Here is a 16,305-nt window from a genome sequence, read left to right on the forward strand (position 1 = left end):
TTCCAATGTGAATTCCTTGTAGTAGAGTTTGCTGGTATTTTGACGCTTTCAGGTACTTTGTTTTTTTTTTTTTTTTAACAAGTCTTATACATCCACGGGCTTATGAACCCATGTCCTTTTTTACTCTAATACATGCAAATTTTAATTTTAATTTTTTTTCTATTTCAAGGTAGGCGTTACGAGCTTTCAGGTACTTAGTCTTAGCCATGTTAATTCGGAGACCGACCTCCGCAGCTGATTTTTCAAGAGCAAGGTATGCATCTTCCTATCACATCGAGGTCATCTGCATACCCTAGAATTTGAACGGATTTGTGGTAGATAGTGCCTTTGGTCTCGATCTTTGAGTCGTGAATAGACTTGTCAAGAGCGATGTTAAATAGTAGGCACGAGAGCGCATCCCCTTGTCTTAAGCCGTCATTGGTTCTGAAGGGTTCTGATACATTTGTTTGAACTCTGACAACGCTCTGAGAGTTTCTAAGAGTCATCTCCGTCAGGCGCACGAGCTTTGTTGGGATGCCAATCTCCATCATAACCTCTGTGCACATTGTCATAGGCAGTCTTAAATCTATATATCTCTTATAAATATATTGCGACGCAATTTTTAGTTAGCCTCGAGCTCCAAGATTGAAAACGACGCGAACAGCCTTTTTTTGCAAAATAAATAGCCTCAATATTTGTAGCATCATCCCACAGTAACAAAGCGTAAGACATAACCTATGGAAATAGCTAAAATATATTAAACATGGAGTAACAACGTCGGTCAGTTGTCGTACTTTTCTTACTGCGAATTTTGCGGAGCTGGGTTTATCATTCAAGGATGACAAATGGCAATTCCACTGAAGTTTGGAGTCAAAATTTAACTCTAAGAAAACTGTTGTATCATTGACAATAATCCTCATGTTAGTTATTTCAAAATTATAACTCGGATGCTTATTATTGGGTAACGCAAACATAACGCACTTGGTTTCCTTGGCGTTCAAAACCAAATTCTTTGTTTTAAACCAACCTTGAATTCGCGATAAGGAACTGTCTACGTCATTATAATTTACGTTTTTTCCATCAACTTTAAATATAAGCGATGTATTATCAGCAAATAGCACTATATTACAAATACCCTTAACATAAAATGGCAGATCATTTATACATATTAAAAAAGAAAAGGACTTAGAATTGATCCCTGTGGGACACCCATTTTTAGTATAGATCCAGAAGACTTTGTTCCGTTTATTGATAAGTGTTGAATTCTATTAGATAGATATAAAGCAATTAGATTAAGAGCTTTACCATTAAGACCGTAATGCTCAATTCTACTTTATATAACACGTGGTTCAATAAGTCCCAAAACTAAGTACTAAAAAAAGGTCTTTTTTGTAAAATTAATTTTTATTCATCAACATAGTCTCCTCCAAGAGCGATACAGTCCCTCCAACGCTTTTCTAACTTTTCTATCCCATGTGTGTAGAACGATTTGTCTTTGGCTTCAAAATAAGCCTCCGTTGCTGCGATAACTTCACTATTTGATTCAAATTTCTTACCCTGAAGCATTTTTTTGAGGTCTGCAAACTGCCAGTAATCGCTGGGGGCCAAGTCTGGCGAATAAGGGCGATGAGGAAGCAATTCGAAGCCCAATTCGTTAATTTTGGCCATCGTTCTCACGGACTTGTGACAAGGCGCGTTGTCCTAGTGAAACACCACTTTCTTTTTGTTCATGTGAGGCCGTTTATCCGCAATTTCGTACTTCAATCGCTCCAATAAGCACATGTAATAGTCACTATTTATATTTTACCCCTTTTCAAGGTAGTCGATGAAAAGTATTCCATACGCATCCCAAAATATAGACGCCATAACCTTACCGGCCGATTTCTGAGTCTTTGGACGCTTCGGGCGGCTTTCACCAGCCGCTCTCCACTCCGCTGCCTGCCGATTGGATTCCGGAGTGAAATGGTATATCCAGGTTACATGCATTGTTACATACCGACGTAAAAAATCCTTTTTATTATGATTCATCAGCGCCAAACATCGCTCTGAATCATTGATACGTTGTTCCTTTTGATTAGTTGTAAGCAAACGCGGCACCCACTTAGAAAAAAGCTTTTTCATGGCCAAATTTTTATGTAAAATAGTGAAAACACTACCAGCTGAAATCTTCACTATCTCGGCTATCTCTCGCACTTTTACCTTCCGATCTTCCAATACGATTTTGAGGACTTGGTTAATATTTTGTTGAGTCACTGCTTCATTTGGACAACCTGAGCGTTCCCCATCATTGGTGTCCATGCGACCGCGTTTGAAGTCGGCATACCACCGACAAATGGTTGCTTTAGAGGGAGCTGATCCTGCATAACATTTTATAAGCCATTGCTGTGCTTCAACGGTATTTTTTCCCATTAAAAAACAATGTTTTATCAACACGCGAAACTCGTTTTTTTCCATTGTATCAAAATTACAACCGTAGCGTCACTTAAATGTTTCAAAATCAATAATTTTATTGTTCCATTTTTAAAAATTTGACACATATTCTTGTATTGATAGCCAGTACTTTTTAAAAATCAAAAGAGTTTTTAATATATGCGCCATTTCCAGGTTAGTCTCGGGACTTATTGAACGATCTAGTAATTAAAGTGGAGGTAAAAGTTTAGCAAAGCCGATTGTGGTCAGGAATAATGAAGATCAAAACATTACGCCTTCATTCATAAACAAGGCTGATCAAGCGAGAGATCTTCCAAATTTGGTCTAGTAGGATAAAATCGCTTGACAGGAGCCAACAGAAGTAGATCCGTTACGGATGCAAATTTAATCCGTCCTCTGCATTGAAGTAACGACCTTAAGACAGATTAGAAAAAACATCTCTGTACAAACTTTTGTTTAAATACATACTCAATAACTCACCGAATGCCACGAAAACAGCCCACAATGCAGCAGCAAACATATGTTTAACTTCTTCTTTGTTTGGTTGGGAGTCCAAAGAATTGTCGATCGGATGGTTATAGGTAGTGATAGTTTGACCATCTGCATAAGGTAGCAACTGAGTTGCAATCATATTGGTCAGTAAATTCAGTGCCACTGGCGCAGCGTGACGAACCACTGTTGTATATAATATCTACAAAAAGATAAAAAATACATCAGAGAAATTTAAAAACACGTTTCGAGAATTTTGTCGTTTATAGTATAAATATGTGTTACACATGAAAAATCTTACCGTGGCATCAGTTTTGTTAAGTTCAATTCCAAATAGGTACTTATTATATTCGATGATGTCATTTTTACCGGTGCGAAGAACCGCTGAAAATCGTTTTTTTTTTTTAGTTTTTCAATACGGAATTACCCATTTCCAAGTAGGCATTAAAAGGACAGCGGCAGAACATAATTAATTTGTTGGTCTAAAGAATTTATATGCCTATCTATTATAAAAGAAGTAGTGATTTAAAAAAATCAGAATAATCGTCTAATTTCACATAATTAAAATCACATTTTTCTTATTTTTAAATTTAGGAATTCCATGAAATGTTGCGTGAATGTCCACAATTCAATTGAATATACTATTTGTTTAATATCGACGCATACTTTGGACTTTTGGAGTATACACTTTACAGTCACGTTTTCAAAATGTTTCTGACACGTGAAACTTAAATTTACATTAGAAGAAAAAATGAAACTTTAAAAAAGAGTTTGTTCGAATATGCTATAGTTTATTGTTTCGTAATTCCGTCATGCCAGTATTATATAAATTGAACACTGATTCGATATGAATTATTTTTGTATGCTTACCACCATAAACGTCTGGTGTAGTTTCAAAGTCAACTTTTGGATTTCTATCTCTGATGGTCTTCAAACTGTCTTCACTGACGCTGTAAAATACTCTGCGTTTGTCCATTTTATCGTAAACACCCAGATCTAAGGATATTTTTGTATCATCTCGAGTATTATCCGTCGATATGAAATCATTGTTGGTAAGTAGCGTTATACCAAAAATACATAAAATAGGTATAACTACTTGCTGAAAACGAAATTAAAAACAAACTTTACAGATGTTTCGTAACTTTTTTACTTTTACTTATTTACTTTCTCAAAAAATAATCATAGTGACGTAAAAATTATAAAGAAAGTTTTACAATACGGACTTATCATAAATAAAAAAAACAAATAATAATAATAATAAGATATATTTTTTAATAATAATAATAATAGTAATCATTAAAGAGATTATCTATTAAATATATTTATATATTAATTTACTTACAATAATTAGGAAAGATATCTTTTTCGACCAGAGATATTTCAACTGTCTCATAATAAGTATGGATAGCTGATTGAAGTAGAGACGCGGGCCAGTCATCAATTTGAAGGTCGGTTCTGTAGGGAGATAATTTTGAATTGATTATGTTTAGAATTACAAAGAAAAGGACTAAAAGCGGGTTTTTGTATACTTACCTATACTATCACCATCGACTGCATCTTCAGAAAATTCAGTAGTGACGTCACTGCACAGCCTGTTAGACGGACAAATTTAGTTGCCTAGAAATAAATCTTATCGAATAGTAGTTCAGAAGTAATAAAGAAATTAAAAATAATTCAAAGTTATTTTATACAATAAATAATGAGCATTAGTAATACTTTGTTTACTTGCAATGCAGCGATCAAAGCGCGTCTTTTTAAAATACATATTAAAAAAAGGCAAAGCACACTAACTTTAAAAACACTTCTTCTAGCGTCGAAATTCCTACACCGATAGAATTGATTCCTAATTCTGATCTTTTAGACTCCAATATGCTAAAGAGTGAAGGAAATTTGTCACTGCTCTTAGAGGGGAGGTTGTATGAGATGGAGTTGAGAGAGGTCTCCTTGACTGTGGCTTCCGGTATCTTCGAGGTGATGACAGCGGTAATGGCTGGCTCGTCCGGGAGTCCGATTGTAGTGAAAGAGAGACGGTAACCAGTTCCTACAAAAATAATAAGAAATTACTACCTACAATCAAGAAAATAAAACATTGAAAAGAAAGTGTAAATAAATGTACAGTGAACCGAACCGAACCGAACCGTACCGAACCGTACCGTACCGTCACCGTACACTCACCGAGCGCGCGCTTGAGGTGCATGGTGGTCGCGTGGCAGCGCAGGCGGCCGGCGTGCTCCTACAGTACAGTACAGTACCGTACCGTACCGTACCGTACCGTACACTCACCGAGCGCGCGCTTGAGGTGCATGGTGGTCGCGTGGCAGCGCAGGCGGCCGGCGTGCTCCTACAGTACCGTACCGTACCGTACCGTACCGTACCGTACCGTACACTCACCGAGCGCGCGCTTGAGGTGCATGGTGGTCGCGTGGCAGCGCAGGCGGCCGGCGTGCTCCTACAGTTCCGTTCCGTACCGTACCGTACCGTACCGTACACTCACCGAGCGCGCGCTTGAGGTGCATGGTGGTCGCGTGGCAGCGCAGGCGGCCGGCATGCTCCTACAGTACCGTACCGTACCGTACCGTACCGTACACTCACCGAGCGCGCGCTTGAGGTGCATGGTGGTCGCGTGGCAGCGCAGGCGGCCGGCGTGCTCCTACAGTTCCGTTCCGTACCGTACCGTACCGTACCGTACCGTACCGTCACCGTACACTCACCGAGCGCGCGCTTGAGGTGCATGGTGGTCGCGTGGCAGCGCAGGCGGCCGGCGTGCTCCTACAGTACCGTACCGTACCGTACCGTACCGTACCGTACCGTACACTCACCGAGCGCGCGCTTGAGGTGCATGGTGGTCGCGTGGCAGCGCAGGCGGCCGGCGTGCTCCTACAGTACCGTACCGTACCGTACCGTACCGTACCGTACACTCACCGAGCGCGCGCTTGAGGTGCATGGTGGTCGCGTGGCAGCGCAGGCGGCCGGCGTGCTCCTACAGTACCGTACCGTACCGTACCGTACCGTACCGTACCGTACACTCACCGAGCGCGCGCTTGAGGTGCATGGTGGTCGCGTGGCAGCGCAGGCGGCCGGCGTGCTCCTACAGTTCCGTTCCGTACCGTACCGTACCGTACCGTACACTCACCGAGCGCGCGCTTGAGGTGCATGGTGGTCGCGTGGCAGCGCAGGCGGCCGGCATGCTCCTACAGTACCGTACCGTACCGTACCGTACCGTACACTCACCGAGCGCGCGCTTGAGGTGCATGGTGGTCGCGTGGCAGCGCAGGCGGCCGGCGTGCTCCTACAGTTCCGTTCCGTACCGTACCGTACCGTACCGTACCGTACCGTCACCGTACACTCACCGAGCGCGCGCTTGAGGTGCATGGTGGTCGCGTGGCAGCGCAGGCGGCCGGCGTGCTCCTACAGTACCGTACCGTACCGTACCGTACCGTACCGTACCGTACACTCACCGCGCGCGCGCTTGAGGTGCATGGTGGTCGCGTGGCAGCGCAGGCGGCCGGCGTGCTCCTACAGTACCGTACCGTACCGTACCGTACCGTACCGTACACTCACCGAGCGCGCGCTTGAGGTGCATGGTGGTCGCGTGGCAGCGCAGGCGGCCGGCGTGCTCCTACAGTACCGTACCGTACCGTACCGTACCGTACCGTACCGTACACTCACCGAGCGCGCGCTTGAGGTGCATGGTGGTCGCGTGGCAGCGCAGGCGGCCGGCGTGCTCCTACAGTTCCGTTCCGTACCGTACCGTACCGTACCGTACACTCACCGAGCGCGCGCTTGAGGTGCATGGTGGTCGCGTGGCAGCGCAGGCGGCCGGCATGCTCCTACAGTACCGTACCGTACCGTACCGTACCGTACACTCACCGAGCGCGCGCTTGAGGTGCATGGTGGTCGCGTGGCAGCGCAGGCGGCCGGCGTGCTCCTACAGTTCCGTTCCGTACCGTACCGTACCGTACCGTACCGTACCGTCACCGTACACTCACCGAGCGCGCGCTTGAGGTGCATGGTGGTCGCGTGGCAGCGCAGGCGGCCGGCGTGCTCCTACAGTACCGTACCGTACCGTACCGTACCGTACCGTACCGTACACTCACCGAGCGCGCGCTTGAGGTGCATGGTGGTCGCGTGGCAGCGCAGGCGGCCGGCGTGCTCCTACAGTACCGTACCGTACCGTACCGTACCGTACCGTACACTCACCGAGCGCGCGCTTGAGGTGCATGGTGGTCGCGTGGCAGCGCAGGCGGCCGGCGTGCTCCTACAGTACCGTACCGTACCGTACCGTACCGTACCGTACACTCACCGAGCGCGCGCTTGAGGTGCATGGTGGTCGCGTGGCAGCGCAGGCGGCCGGCGTGCTCCTACAGTACCGTACCGTACCGTACCGTACCGTACCGTACCGTACACTCACCGAGCGCGCGCTTGAGGTGCATGGTGGTCGCGTGGCAGCGCAGGCGGCCGGCGTGCAGTGCTGCTACGCGGTCTCCGAGCGCTTCCGCCTCCTCCATGAAGTGCGTGCTCAGTAGCACTGTGCGAGAGCCGCGGAGCGACTGCGAGAGAGAGAGAGAGATTTTGCGCAATTATTACTTGTTCAGTGTCCAGCTTCTATATACTCAAGTTTCCCCAAGTAGGGGGGGGGGGGGGGTAGAATGTTAGAATGATAGAATATGCTTTAATGCACACCACTCAGAAAAGATTTACATAAAACACTACAATTTTATGTTGTTGTTATTGTTATTGTTATTATTGTCGTTGTTGTATTAGAGATCACGGTCCGCATGGAAATATAATTATTTACCACTGTGTAAAAATCACAAAAGCGAATGCGAGGAACAAGCTTCTTATATGTATACTATGGTATACATATTTTTTGCTATAGCATAAACCCATCCAAGACCACACTATTAAATGAATAATTTTTTGTTTTTGAGAGTACCAAATCTTTTATCATGTTGTGATTTTTTATTTATTTATTAGATAATCCAAAAGTTTCGATACACAGGTTATTTTCTTAAGGTATAAATGTAACAATTACTAACAACCAAAATAGGATTACATAGTGTATAATTTGAAAATCATTATATTATTTAGTTATAATTGATAGAATAGTTCTATAAAATAAAACTAGATGGCGCTGCCCTGTGTTTAAACATGCTAACGTTTCGTTTTCTTAATTACATATAGTTTAAGAATATTTTTAATAAATTGCTATGCGTTTTCCGGGTACATGGTAGTTTTACTGGCCCTGGCTCTATCGACTGAGAAACAAAGGTCCTTCGAGCCGGATCGTTTTTTGAAAAGTATATTGGTACACCTAAATATTAGTTCTAATCGAGTAAAAAAAAATAGTTCAGTGATAGTTGACGAATTAAAAAGGTCGCCGTGATTGTGCAAAGTTTACAAATTAAGAAGTCGGTGCAGCAGTGGCGCTACCTGGTGGAGAAATTTGGAACTAACTGGAGGAGGAAAATATACACTCTGGTGAAGTGGTAAAGTGCAACAAACTGTGAGTACGCTAAAATTTGAATCTTATTAACAGTGATAATTTATTTATTAATTAACCTAGGATGGAAGAAATACTGGGCTCTAAAAGATATTATGAAAAATTCGGAAATACCAATAGAAGGGAAGAAGAAAATATTTAATACATGCATTCTACCAAGCATGACCTACGGATGCCAGATATGGAGTTGTACAAAGAAAAATATCAAAACACTAGAAACCTGTCAACACCGAATGGAAAGAAGCATACTCAACATAAAATTAAAAGATAAAATTAGTTTAAAAACAATCAGAAAACGAACTAAGATTAAAGATATAAAATACCAAATTAAACAACTGAAATGGAAATGGGCTGGCACATAACAAGAAGTAGGACAGAAAAGTGGACAAACGAAGTGACGGAATGGTGCCCTAGATATAATAAGAGAAGTAAAGGCAGGCAGTATCGAAGGTGGGAGGATGATATCAAGGAGGTAGCAGGACCATGCTGGATGAGGATAGCAAGAGATCGATCGTTGTGGAGAACACTTGGGGAGGCCTATGCCAAAGAGCAAGACAATCACAAAACCGGTGTCTAATACAAATAATAAAATTAATTACGTTGCTTTCATAAACAACCAATTTAGTATTAGTAAGTAGTACATAAGTAGTTATAAGATGAAATGTAACATATAAGATTGTTAATAAAGGCTTTTATTATTATTATTATAACAGTGATAAAATAACTTAGAAAATATATTATTAAAAGTGGACTTGTAAAATTTTGTGCTGCGTGGCTACAGCACTAAAGAATTTAGCCACCCCTTCTCTTCCCGTGGGTGTCGTAAGAGGCGACTAAGGGATAACAAGGTTCCACAACCATCTTGGAACTTAAGAAGCCGACCGATGGCGGGATAACCATCCAACTGCTGGCTTTGAAATACACAGGCCGAAGACGGGCAGCAGCGTCTTTGGTGCGACAAAGCCAGTACTGCGGTCACCAACCCGCCTGCCCAGCGTGGTGACTATGGGCAAAACACATGAGTTCACGTTATTTTTGACGTAAACTTGTGGAGGTCTATGTCCAGCAGTGGACTGTATAGGCTGTAATGATGATTGTAAAATTTTAAAGTGTTTGTTCTTAAATATATTATTTTACAAACTAGAAGACATATCTTATTAGCGTTTGCAAAAAATTAAGCTACGAATCTAATTGAGTGAGTAGTGTGTGTGTGTGTGTGTGTGTGTGTGTGTGTGTGTGTGTGTTTGTTTGTGTGCGTGTGTGGGTGTGTTTGTATATATATATATATGTGTGTGTGTGTGTGTGTGTTTGTGTGGGTTTGTTTGTGTGTGTGTGTATTTTTTTGTATGTGTGTGCTTGCGTGTTTTTAATTTTTTTTTATTTATTTAAACTTTTCTTTAGGAAATTATTCACTTTGAAGCTTAAAATAATTAACTGTCACTTGTTCATTGTTGTCAGTATCATTTACACAAACCATTCATACATAGAATTTAGAATTCTTTATTATTTTGGTAACCGTATATTGGTAGGCTATGTTAGTTGAGCTTGGTATCAGAGGTGCATATACTTACGAGCAGAAGATCCCACAGTCCTCTCCTGGTCTCCACGTCCAGACCAGAAGTGGGTTCATCGAGCACCAGCACTTTGGCGTCTCCAGCCAGTGCGCAGGCCAGTTGTAGTCTGCGCTTCATACCACCTGACAGTTGCCTGCTTTGGTAGGACGACCTATCGGCCAATCCCAGTTGTTCGAGAAGAGCTCGTGATGACTTTGTTGCTTCCGTGTAGGAAACGCCTTTCAGCTGTTCAAATATAAACACACATCACAATCCTAAACAAAGATTTCTGTCTGTATATGTATTTTTTTAGTATATAGGAATCTATTATAATATATTATTACATAATATATAATCTATAAAATATCACTGACTGAGGTAGGGCACAGCAGGAAATTTCCTGCTCAAATTATGGAGCAGCCCTACTGGGAAAGTACCTCGACATTACAGAACAACTAAATAATAACTGTTTTTAAGCAGTGTTGTGTTCCTGTTGGTTAGTAAGGTGACCAGCGCTCCTGGAATTGGGGACAGAGTCGGAAATGCGCTTGCGAAGCTTTTGATATACAACATTAAAAGCTATTGCTTCGGATACTGTTTCCTTCACAATTGCTATTATTTAATTTTAATAAAGTATAACTTTTAACGTTTTAAGCCAGAGAATTTTTATTGTAGGTTCTAGAATTAATTTAGTGCAACGTGTTGCCATTATAGATAAACTTTGAAAAATTTCAAAGATAATGCGCGGGTAATTTAAATTAAATGAAGAGTGCAACAGCTTCATTTACATATATGATATTTGTAATCGCTAACAATCAGGTGAGCCGTACGCTTGTTTACCGACCTAGTTTGTTATATAAAAAAATAACTTGCAATACAGCTTTTAATGACTTATATTTTTGTAATTTCTGTTCGTATAGTAATAAGTAGTAAAAAATTGTAATAAATTAACATTGTTGTGGTCTGTGGTTAACTCAATAAACACTGTAATTGTGAATTTGCTCGTGTATATAATATAACGATTGCCACTAAAGTTACCTAATTTTTCCTCCTCTTTTTTCTTAATGTGAATTTAAGAACCATTTCACAATTTTACGCTCTGCAAGTTTAGGTAAATTTGGTCGCATCGCGCGAGTCGTACGAGCCGCGCGATCTTTGTGCTAGTACGTATAGTGTGACAACCAAAAGACCATCGTGATCATTTTCTGATGTATAATAAAAATTATAACTATGGTATAAAATGTTTTTTACATAATTAATTTGTTAAAAATTTCAAGTATGTTATATAACAACAGTCAATAAATTTAAAATAAAATTAAAAAAATCAATTTTATGAAATAATTTTTTTAAATTGATTTAGTTTTTTCAGTTTACGAATGAATCTAATATTTACGATATGAATAAAAAAGCATTTAATGACATCGACACCGACAAACATATTAATTAACAAATAACAAGACAAACAGATTGAAATGCCTATTTGTATTGATAGTGTAAGAAAAGAAAATTAAATTATACATTTGTTTACAGAAATTATCATTATATTATTTTACAGTCATTTTCGTAATATGTTTATTTTATTTATATTTTATTATGAAAGTATCAAATGCGTTTTATCCGCTATAACAACAGGCGCTTGGCGCGTGTGAGCGAAAGAGACGGCTGCGCAGAATTTGGCGTGGACCTTACCTCTAAGAGCGCTAGCGCTCGACTGATTTACCGGGCTTGATGCGTGGCAATATATACTATCTTTTTATTATTTAATATAAAATGTATTAAAAATAATTACATCTTTTAATTATTTTTTTTGTATTCCTTAATGATGTAAGTTTACTTTGATGAAGATAGTTCGTTAAAATTTCTTAGTTTTCTAAGAGAAATATCGCTTTTAAAATTGTACTTATTTGGAAAATATTCGTAACTTTAAATTTTTTTTATCGTTTAATAGAGATACAAATGGAATAAAAATCTATGATAGTGGACAACAAAATTATATTCCACATATTATGATATTTTTTTTAAATGCTTTCAACGTAGAGGTTATTGAAAAGTAGGACTTCAAAGTATACATTGCGACCGTTTACCCAGGGAGGAGGCTGATGATAAGGTTAATAATTTTATACACATAATATAAATCAAAATTCTGATCTGACTATGGACTACAACAAAGGTTGCTCTATTATATTTCAAGAATATAAATTACATTATTGCATCCAACACTGACATTAACGACGACAAAATATTACAATTTCGCGGATTGTTACCAATTTTTGTGAAATGGCTCTTAACTAATACTCAATTTTGCACACCTACAAACATCTGCTCTTGTACGTCCTAAGGTTGTCTGGTAGAGAATGCCCTTAGTATTAAGCCCGCCTTTTGTACAATTAATACATAACTAAATTGCAAATGAGAAATTAACTAAAAACAATAAATACTTAGCATGTTACTAACCATAGTGAAGAACATGACGTGCTCCGAGACAGTAAGATCGGGGAAGAATAAGTTGTGTTGAGGACATAATCCAAGTATCTTATGCATTTCGTCCTTTTGCGTCACAGTTTCCAAACCTTCTACATACACGTTACCTTCAGTGGCTTTCAGCATACCTATGAGAAAGGGTTAAAAAAAATTATACCAGATTTATTATATTTGTTTAAAAATTTGAATATTGTAATTACTGCTAAATGTCTCTCTCTCTTCCCTTCACTCTCTGTTTTTCAAATTTAAATACTTTTTCTTGTGGTTACAAGCTTGCTCAGTATTTGGACTGTAACTTTCAAAGCCCTATCTCTATATCTCATTTCAACACAATTCCACCTACGACAAGATTTACAAGAAAATTCGTTTGTAATAGGCTACTTACAAAAACGACAAAATCTTAAAATCATATTTAAAGACCGTATTAGGCTTGCTTCTAACTTTAAAAGTAATTTAAAAAAAAAAATTATATTTGATTGAGATGAATTTTAAATTCACCTGAAATATGTCTGCAAGTAGAGCTGTATGGTCTCAGACTGGTTAGCAAATGTTTTGTGCAAAAAACTCACCAGTTATAATCGACATAAGAGTTGTTTTTCCGGCGCCGTTGTGACCGAGCAGTACAGTGATTTCCCCTTTATACACATCTAGGGTAACTTCGGAGAGGGCGCGTTGATTTGCAAATACCTGAAGTGGGTTATGAATTTTATTTTTATGAAAGTTATTTTTTGCTACTGGTATGTTTCGGATTATTGACCCGAAATAAATGTTATGACCTAAGACCCCTTAAACCTTTCTTATTTTCTGATGGACAAAATTTATACAATAGAATAGTATTAGTGTGTACAGAGAACGTCCACATACCCGCTAGCATTGGCGACGGCCACCTCTTAGGTTTCAGGTGTTTAAGGTAAGTAAAAATTGTACTACTACATATCCTTATTTATTTTTTTATTGAAATTTCATTTTTTTACACATCTAAGTCAACAAAGTTTTCCTATAAGTCTTAAGCTCGTAGTAGGTAAGGCTTTATGACTTTTAAGTCCACCGTATGCGTGACGTATTGAATTCAATTATGCACACTTTTTATACCGCACGTCGTACATATATATATCTTTGTTATTTGCATTACTGTTGTCTTTTTTTTATTTAATTGTATTTACTGTTAACTATCTGTATAAAAAATGTCTACCATGTCTTGAATAAATGTGTTTCTTTCTATCTATATATTTATAAAACGTAATACTAACTTTGGAAACGTTTACAATCTTAATTCCAACTTCCATATTTTTGGGCGCCGCCTCAAAATACTGCGGGTCCTCGGTTGTCTTCTTGAGATCTTCTAACTCTTCGTATTCATCTGGCGTCACTCTTTTCTTGCTCCAATACTTCTTCTAAAATTTGTTAAATGTTTGTTACGAAGTTCTTTTAATTAAACCTATTGCTAAGTAAAAAAAAAAAAACATATATATATATATTTATCAGTTCAACACCACTCAGCTCAATTCTTTGACAATGATGCTAATCGCCAAATGGCCAACTTCGGTGTATCCCTTTTTATATCGCACCCCCTCTACTGCGCCAGGTGTCACACAACTATATTATTTTGTCTTCCATTACACAATTTAGAATTTAGTTATTTTGTAAATAAAATAATTTAAAGCAATGTGCAATATAATAAATGGTGTGAAATTATACATTTTTTCATATAATCTTGAAAAAAAATTCCAAAAAAAAATTTGAATCGAAGGTTATGATTTATAAATTTGTCAATAATGGCTATATTGTAAAGATATAATTTTTTGCATATTACTTACTTGAAAGAGGAATTTCCAAGGTAACGCCTGACCGTACGGCCCCGGTCTAACCTTCGCCAGGTACCAAGCGAGGCCGAAGAACAAGAAAGCTTGTACCATCAAACATAAGTAACAGGCCAACACTGAGCCACTGCTGCGGGTGTGGCTGCTCGTGACGTAGAAAAATGAGAGACCCATGCCTTAAGAAAGAAGAACATTTATACTTTTTTTATATTTTATTTTATACAAAAATTTCTACCTTATTGTTCATAAAAATATATATGGGCTATACTGGTAATACTTACCGTATTACTTCAGTATATCCTACAGGTAAGTGACGTCAGTTATCATACTGCTGCCACAAGTACCACAGGTAAGTGAGGAAAATTATTGTACTGATGCAGTACGCTTTAGAGGTAAATGTGGAAAGTTATTATACTAATGCAGTACACCCTAGAGATAAATGACGACAGTTATCGTACTGCTGTATTATATGTTACAGGTAAGTGTCAACAATTATCGTATTGCTGCAGTATATCTTACAGGTAATTGAGGACAGTTATCATACTGCTGCTGTACATCTTACAGGCAATTGCGGACAGTTATCGTAATGATGCAGTACATCCTACAGGTAAATGAGGAAAGTTACCATATTGCTGTAGAGCAGCCACTTCATCCCAGAACCAGTGCATGGGTACGTGAGGTAGAAGTCCACACAGGGGCAATGTCCAGCGCGGTAGCTCACGACTTTGCACCAGATGTCCAGGTAAGTACAGCAGAACATAGGCTAGAACTGCTAGGGTCTCCGTGTATTGGGCTAGACAAGAAACATACTATATAATAAATATAACATATAATTGACAGCACCGAATCAGATAATTCTTTTTCTTGACTTCATTCTTGTCAGAACAAGATTTGTATAAAGGAAAATAATTATAAATATACCATAAATATTGTGTTAGCATTATATGAATCAAATATAAATTTAAATCAAAATCGACTTACTGTTATTGACAATATAGCTGCTGCAGAAGGCCAAGGCGATAACCGTTATATAATGAAGCACCAGCATGATAAAAATGAGCAGTGGGTTGGTGTTGGGCAAAATTGGTTGAGAGCTGACGGTGACGAGAACTGTGGTCACGACGCCGTACACGAGACCGGCCGGTACTACGTTCAATACGTGACTTATGCCGAGGGCGTTGTTTGATACACCCACCATCTTGATCAGTTCCTGGAATAACAAATAAAAAAAAACAAAAATGTACGCGCGTGACAGACGGCACCAAATTGGATAATTCTTTTTTTGTGATATTTACAGAAAAAGATTTGTGTGAAAAGAAAATTTAAAAAAAATCTAAAGATATATTTAAAAAAATATCAATGCGAAGTTCATTGGCACAGATAGTAAAAAATAATTACTAAGAAAAAAAATTTTCAAGGGAGACCTTTTTTAACAGACTTCAAAATAAGGTGCTCAAAAGCTGGTCCTTGTCATCATAATTGTCAGTTTGTCATGTCTCATTTGAATTTTAGCTAGAACTGACGAGTAATTTTTGAGTTACGCTTAAAATTGCGTAACTCAAAACTTCGATCATTGATGATCCTTTTTTATCAGTCAGTGTAAATTGAAGTCAGTTTTTTTTCTGTTTGAGGATAAACATAAATATTGACAAGATTTAAAACACTGGAATATTTAGGTACATAAACTTTTACAAAATAAATGTAGAAAATTTAACGTACCTGTATACCAGAGATTCTTTCTTCCAGTAAACGTGCCATTAGAAATACGAAGACCAGCAACAGTGACAAATAGCAGAGAATTTTCAGCAGGGTACTGATTTGGTTCGCCATTTGATTTTCTTTTGTCCTCACATACGGAAACTCTTGTAAGTATACACGCTGAGTGATGTGACAAAAAAAAATTATATATATATATAAGGACAAAACTTACAAAGTTGTTTATAGCACTTTTAATAAATGACAATTATTGATTTTTTTTTTAACAAGAGTTATAGTATTATTTATTTATTTATTTATTTATAACTTCCCTGAACGAGTCACGCAGTATGTG

At 38.9% G+C, this 16,305-nt stretch overlaps 1 protein-coding gene across 1 annotated transcript in view; it reads right to left on the reverse strand.

The window, feature by feature from the left end:
- LOC123661798 (phospholipid-transporting ATPase ABCA3-like) overlaps positions 1-16,305 on the reverse strand; it is a 62,186-nt gene that overhangs the window by 34,954 nt on the left and 10,927 nt on the right. Inside the window, exons 6-21 of the mRNA XM_045596738.1 lie at positions 15,975-16,133; positions 15,237-15,465; positions 14,881-15,048; positions 14,253-14,431; positions 13,686-13,829; positions 13,005-13,122; positions 12,409-12,563; positions 9,973-10,200; positions 7,310-7,448; positions 4,690-4,939; positions 4,432-4,490; positions 4,241-4,353; positions 3,769-3,997; positions 3,200-3,282; positions 2,890-3,100; positions 273-535 (exon numbers count right to left, since the gene is read on the reverse strand). Of these exons, the coding sequence (XP_045452694.1) occupies positions 273-535; positions 2,890-3,100; positions 3,200-3,282; positions 3,769-3,997; positions 4,241-4,353; positions 4,432-4,490; positions 4,690-4,939; positions 7,310-7,448; positions 9,973-10,200; positions 12,409-12,563; positions 13,005-13,122; positions 13,686-13,829; positions 14,253-14,431; positions 14,881-15,048; positions 15,237-15,465; positions 15,975-16,133 (2,727 nt within the window). The remainder of the gene's footprint in view (positions 1-272; positions 536-2,889; positions 3,101-3,199; positions 3,283-3,768; positions 3,998-4,240; positions 4,354-4,431; positions 4,491-4,689; positions 4,940-7,309; positions 7,449-9,972; positions 10,201-12,408; positions 12,564-13,004; positions 13,123-13,685; positions 13,830-14,252; positions 14,432-14,880; positions 15,049-15,236; positions 15,466-15,974; positions 16,134-16,305) is intronic.

The sequence above is a fragment of the Melitaea cinxia genome, chromosome 17 (assembly GCF_905220565.1).
Source record: "Melitaea cinxia chromosome 17, ilMelCinx1.1, whole genome shotgun sequence".
NCBI classification, from domain to species: Eukaryota; Metazoa; Arthropoda; class Insecta; order Lepidoptera; family Nymphalidae; genus Melitaea; species Melitaea cinxia.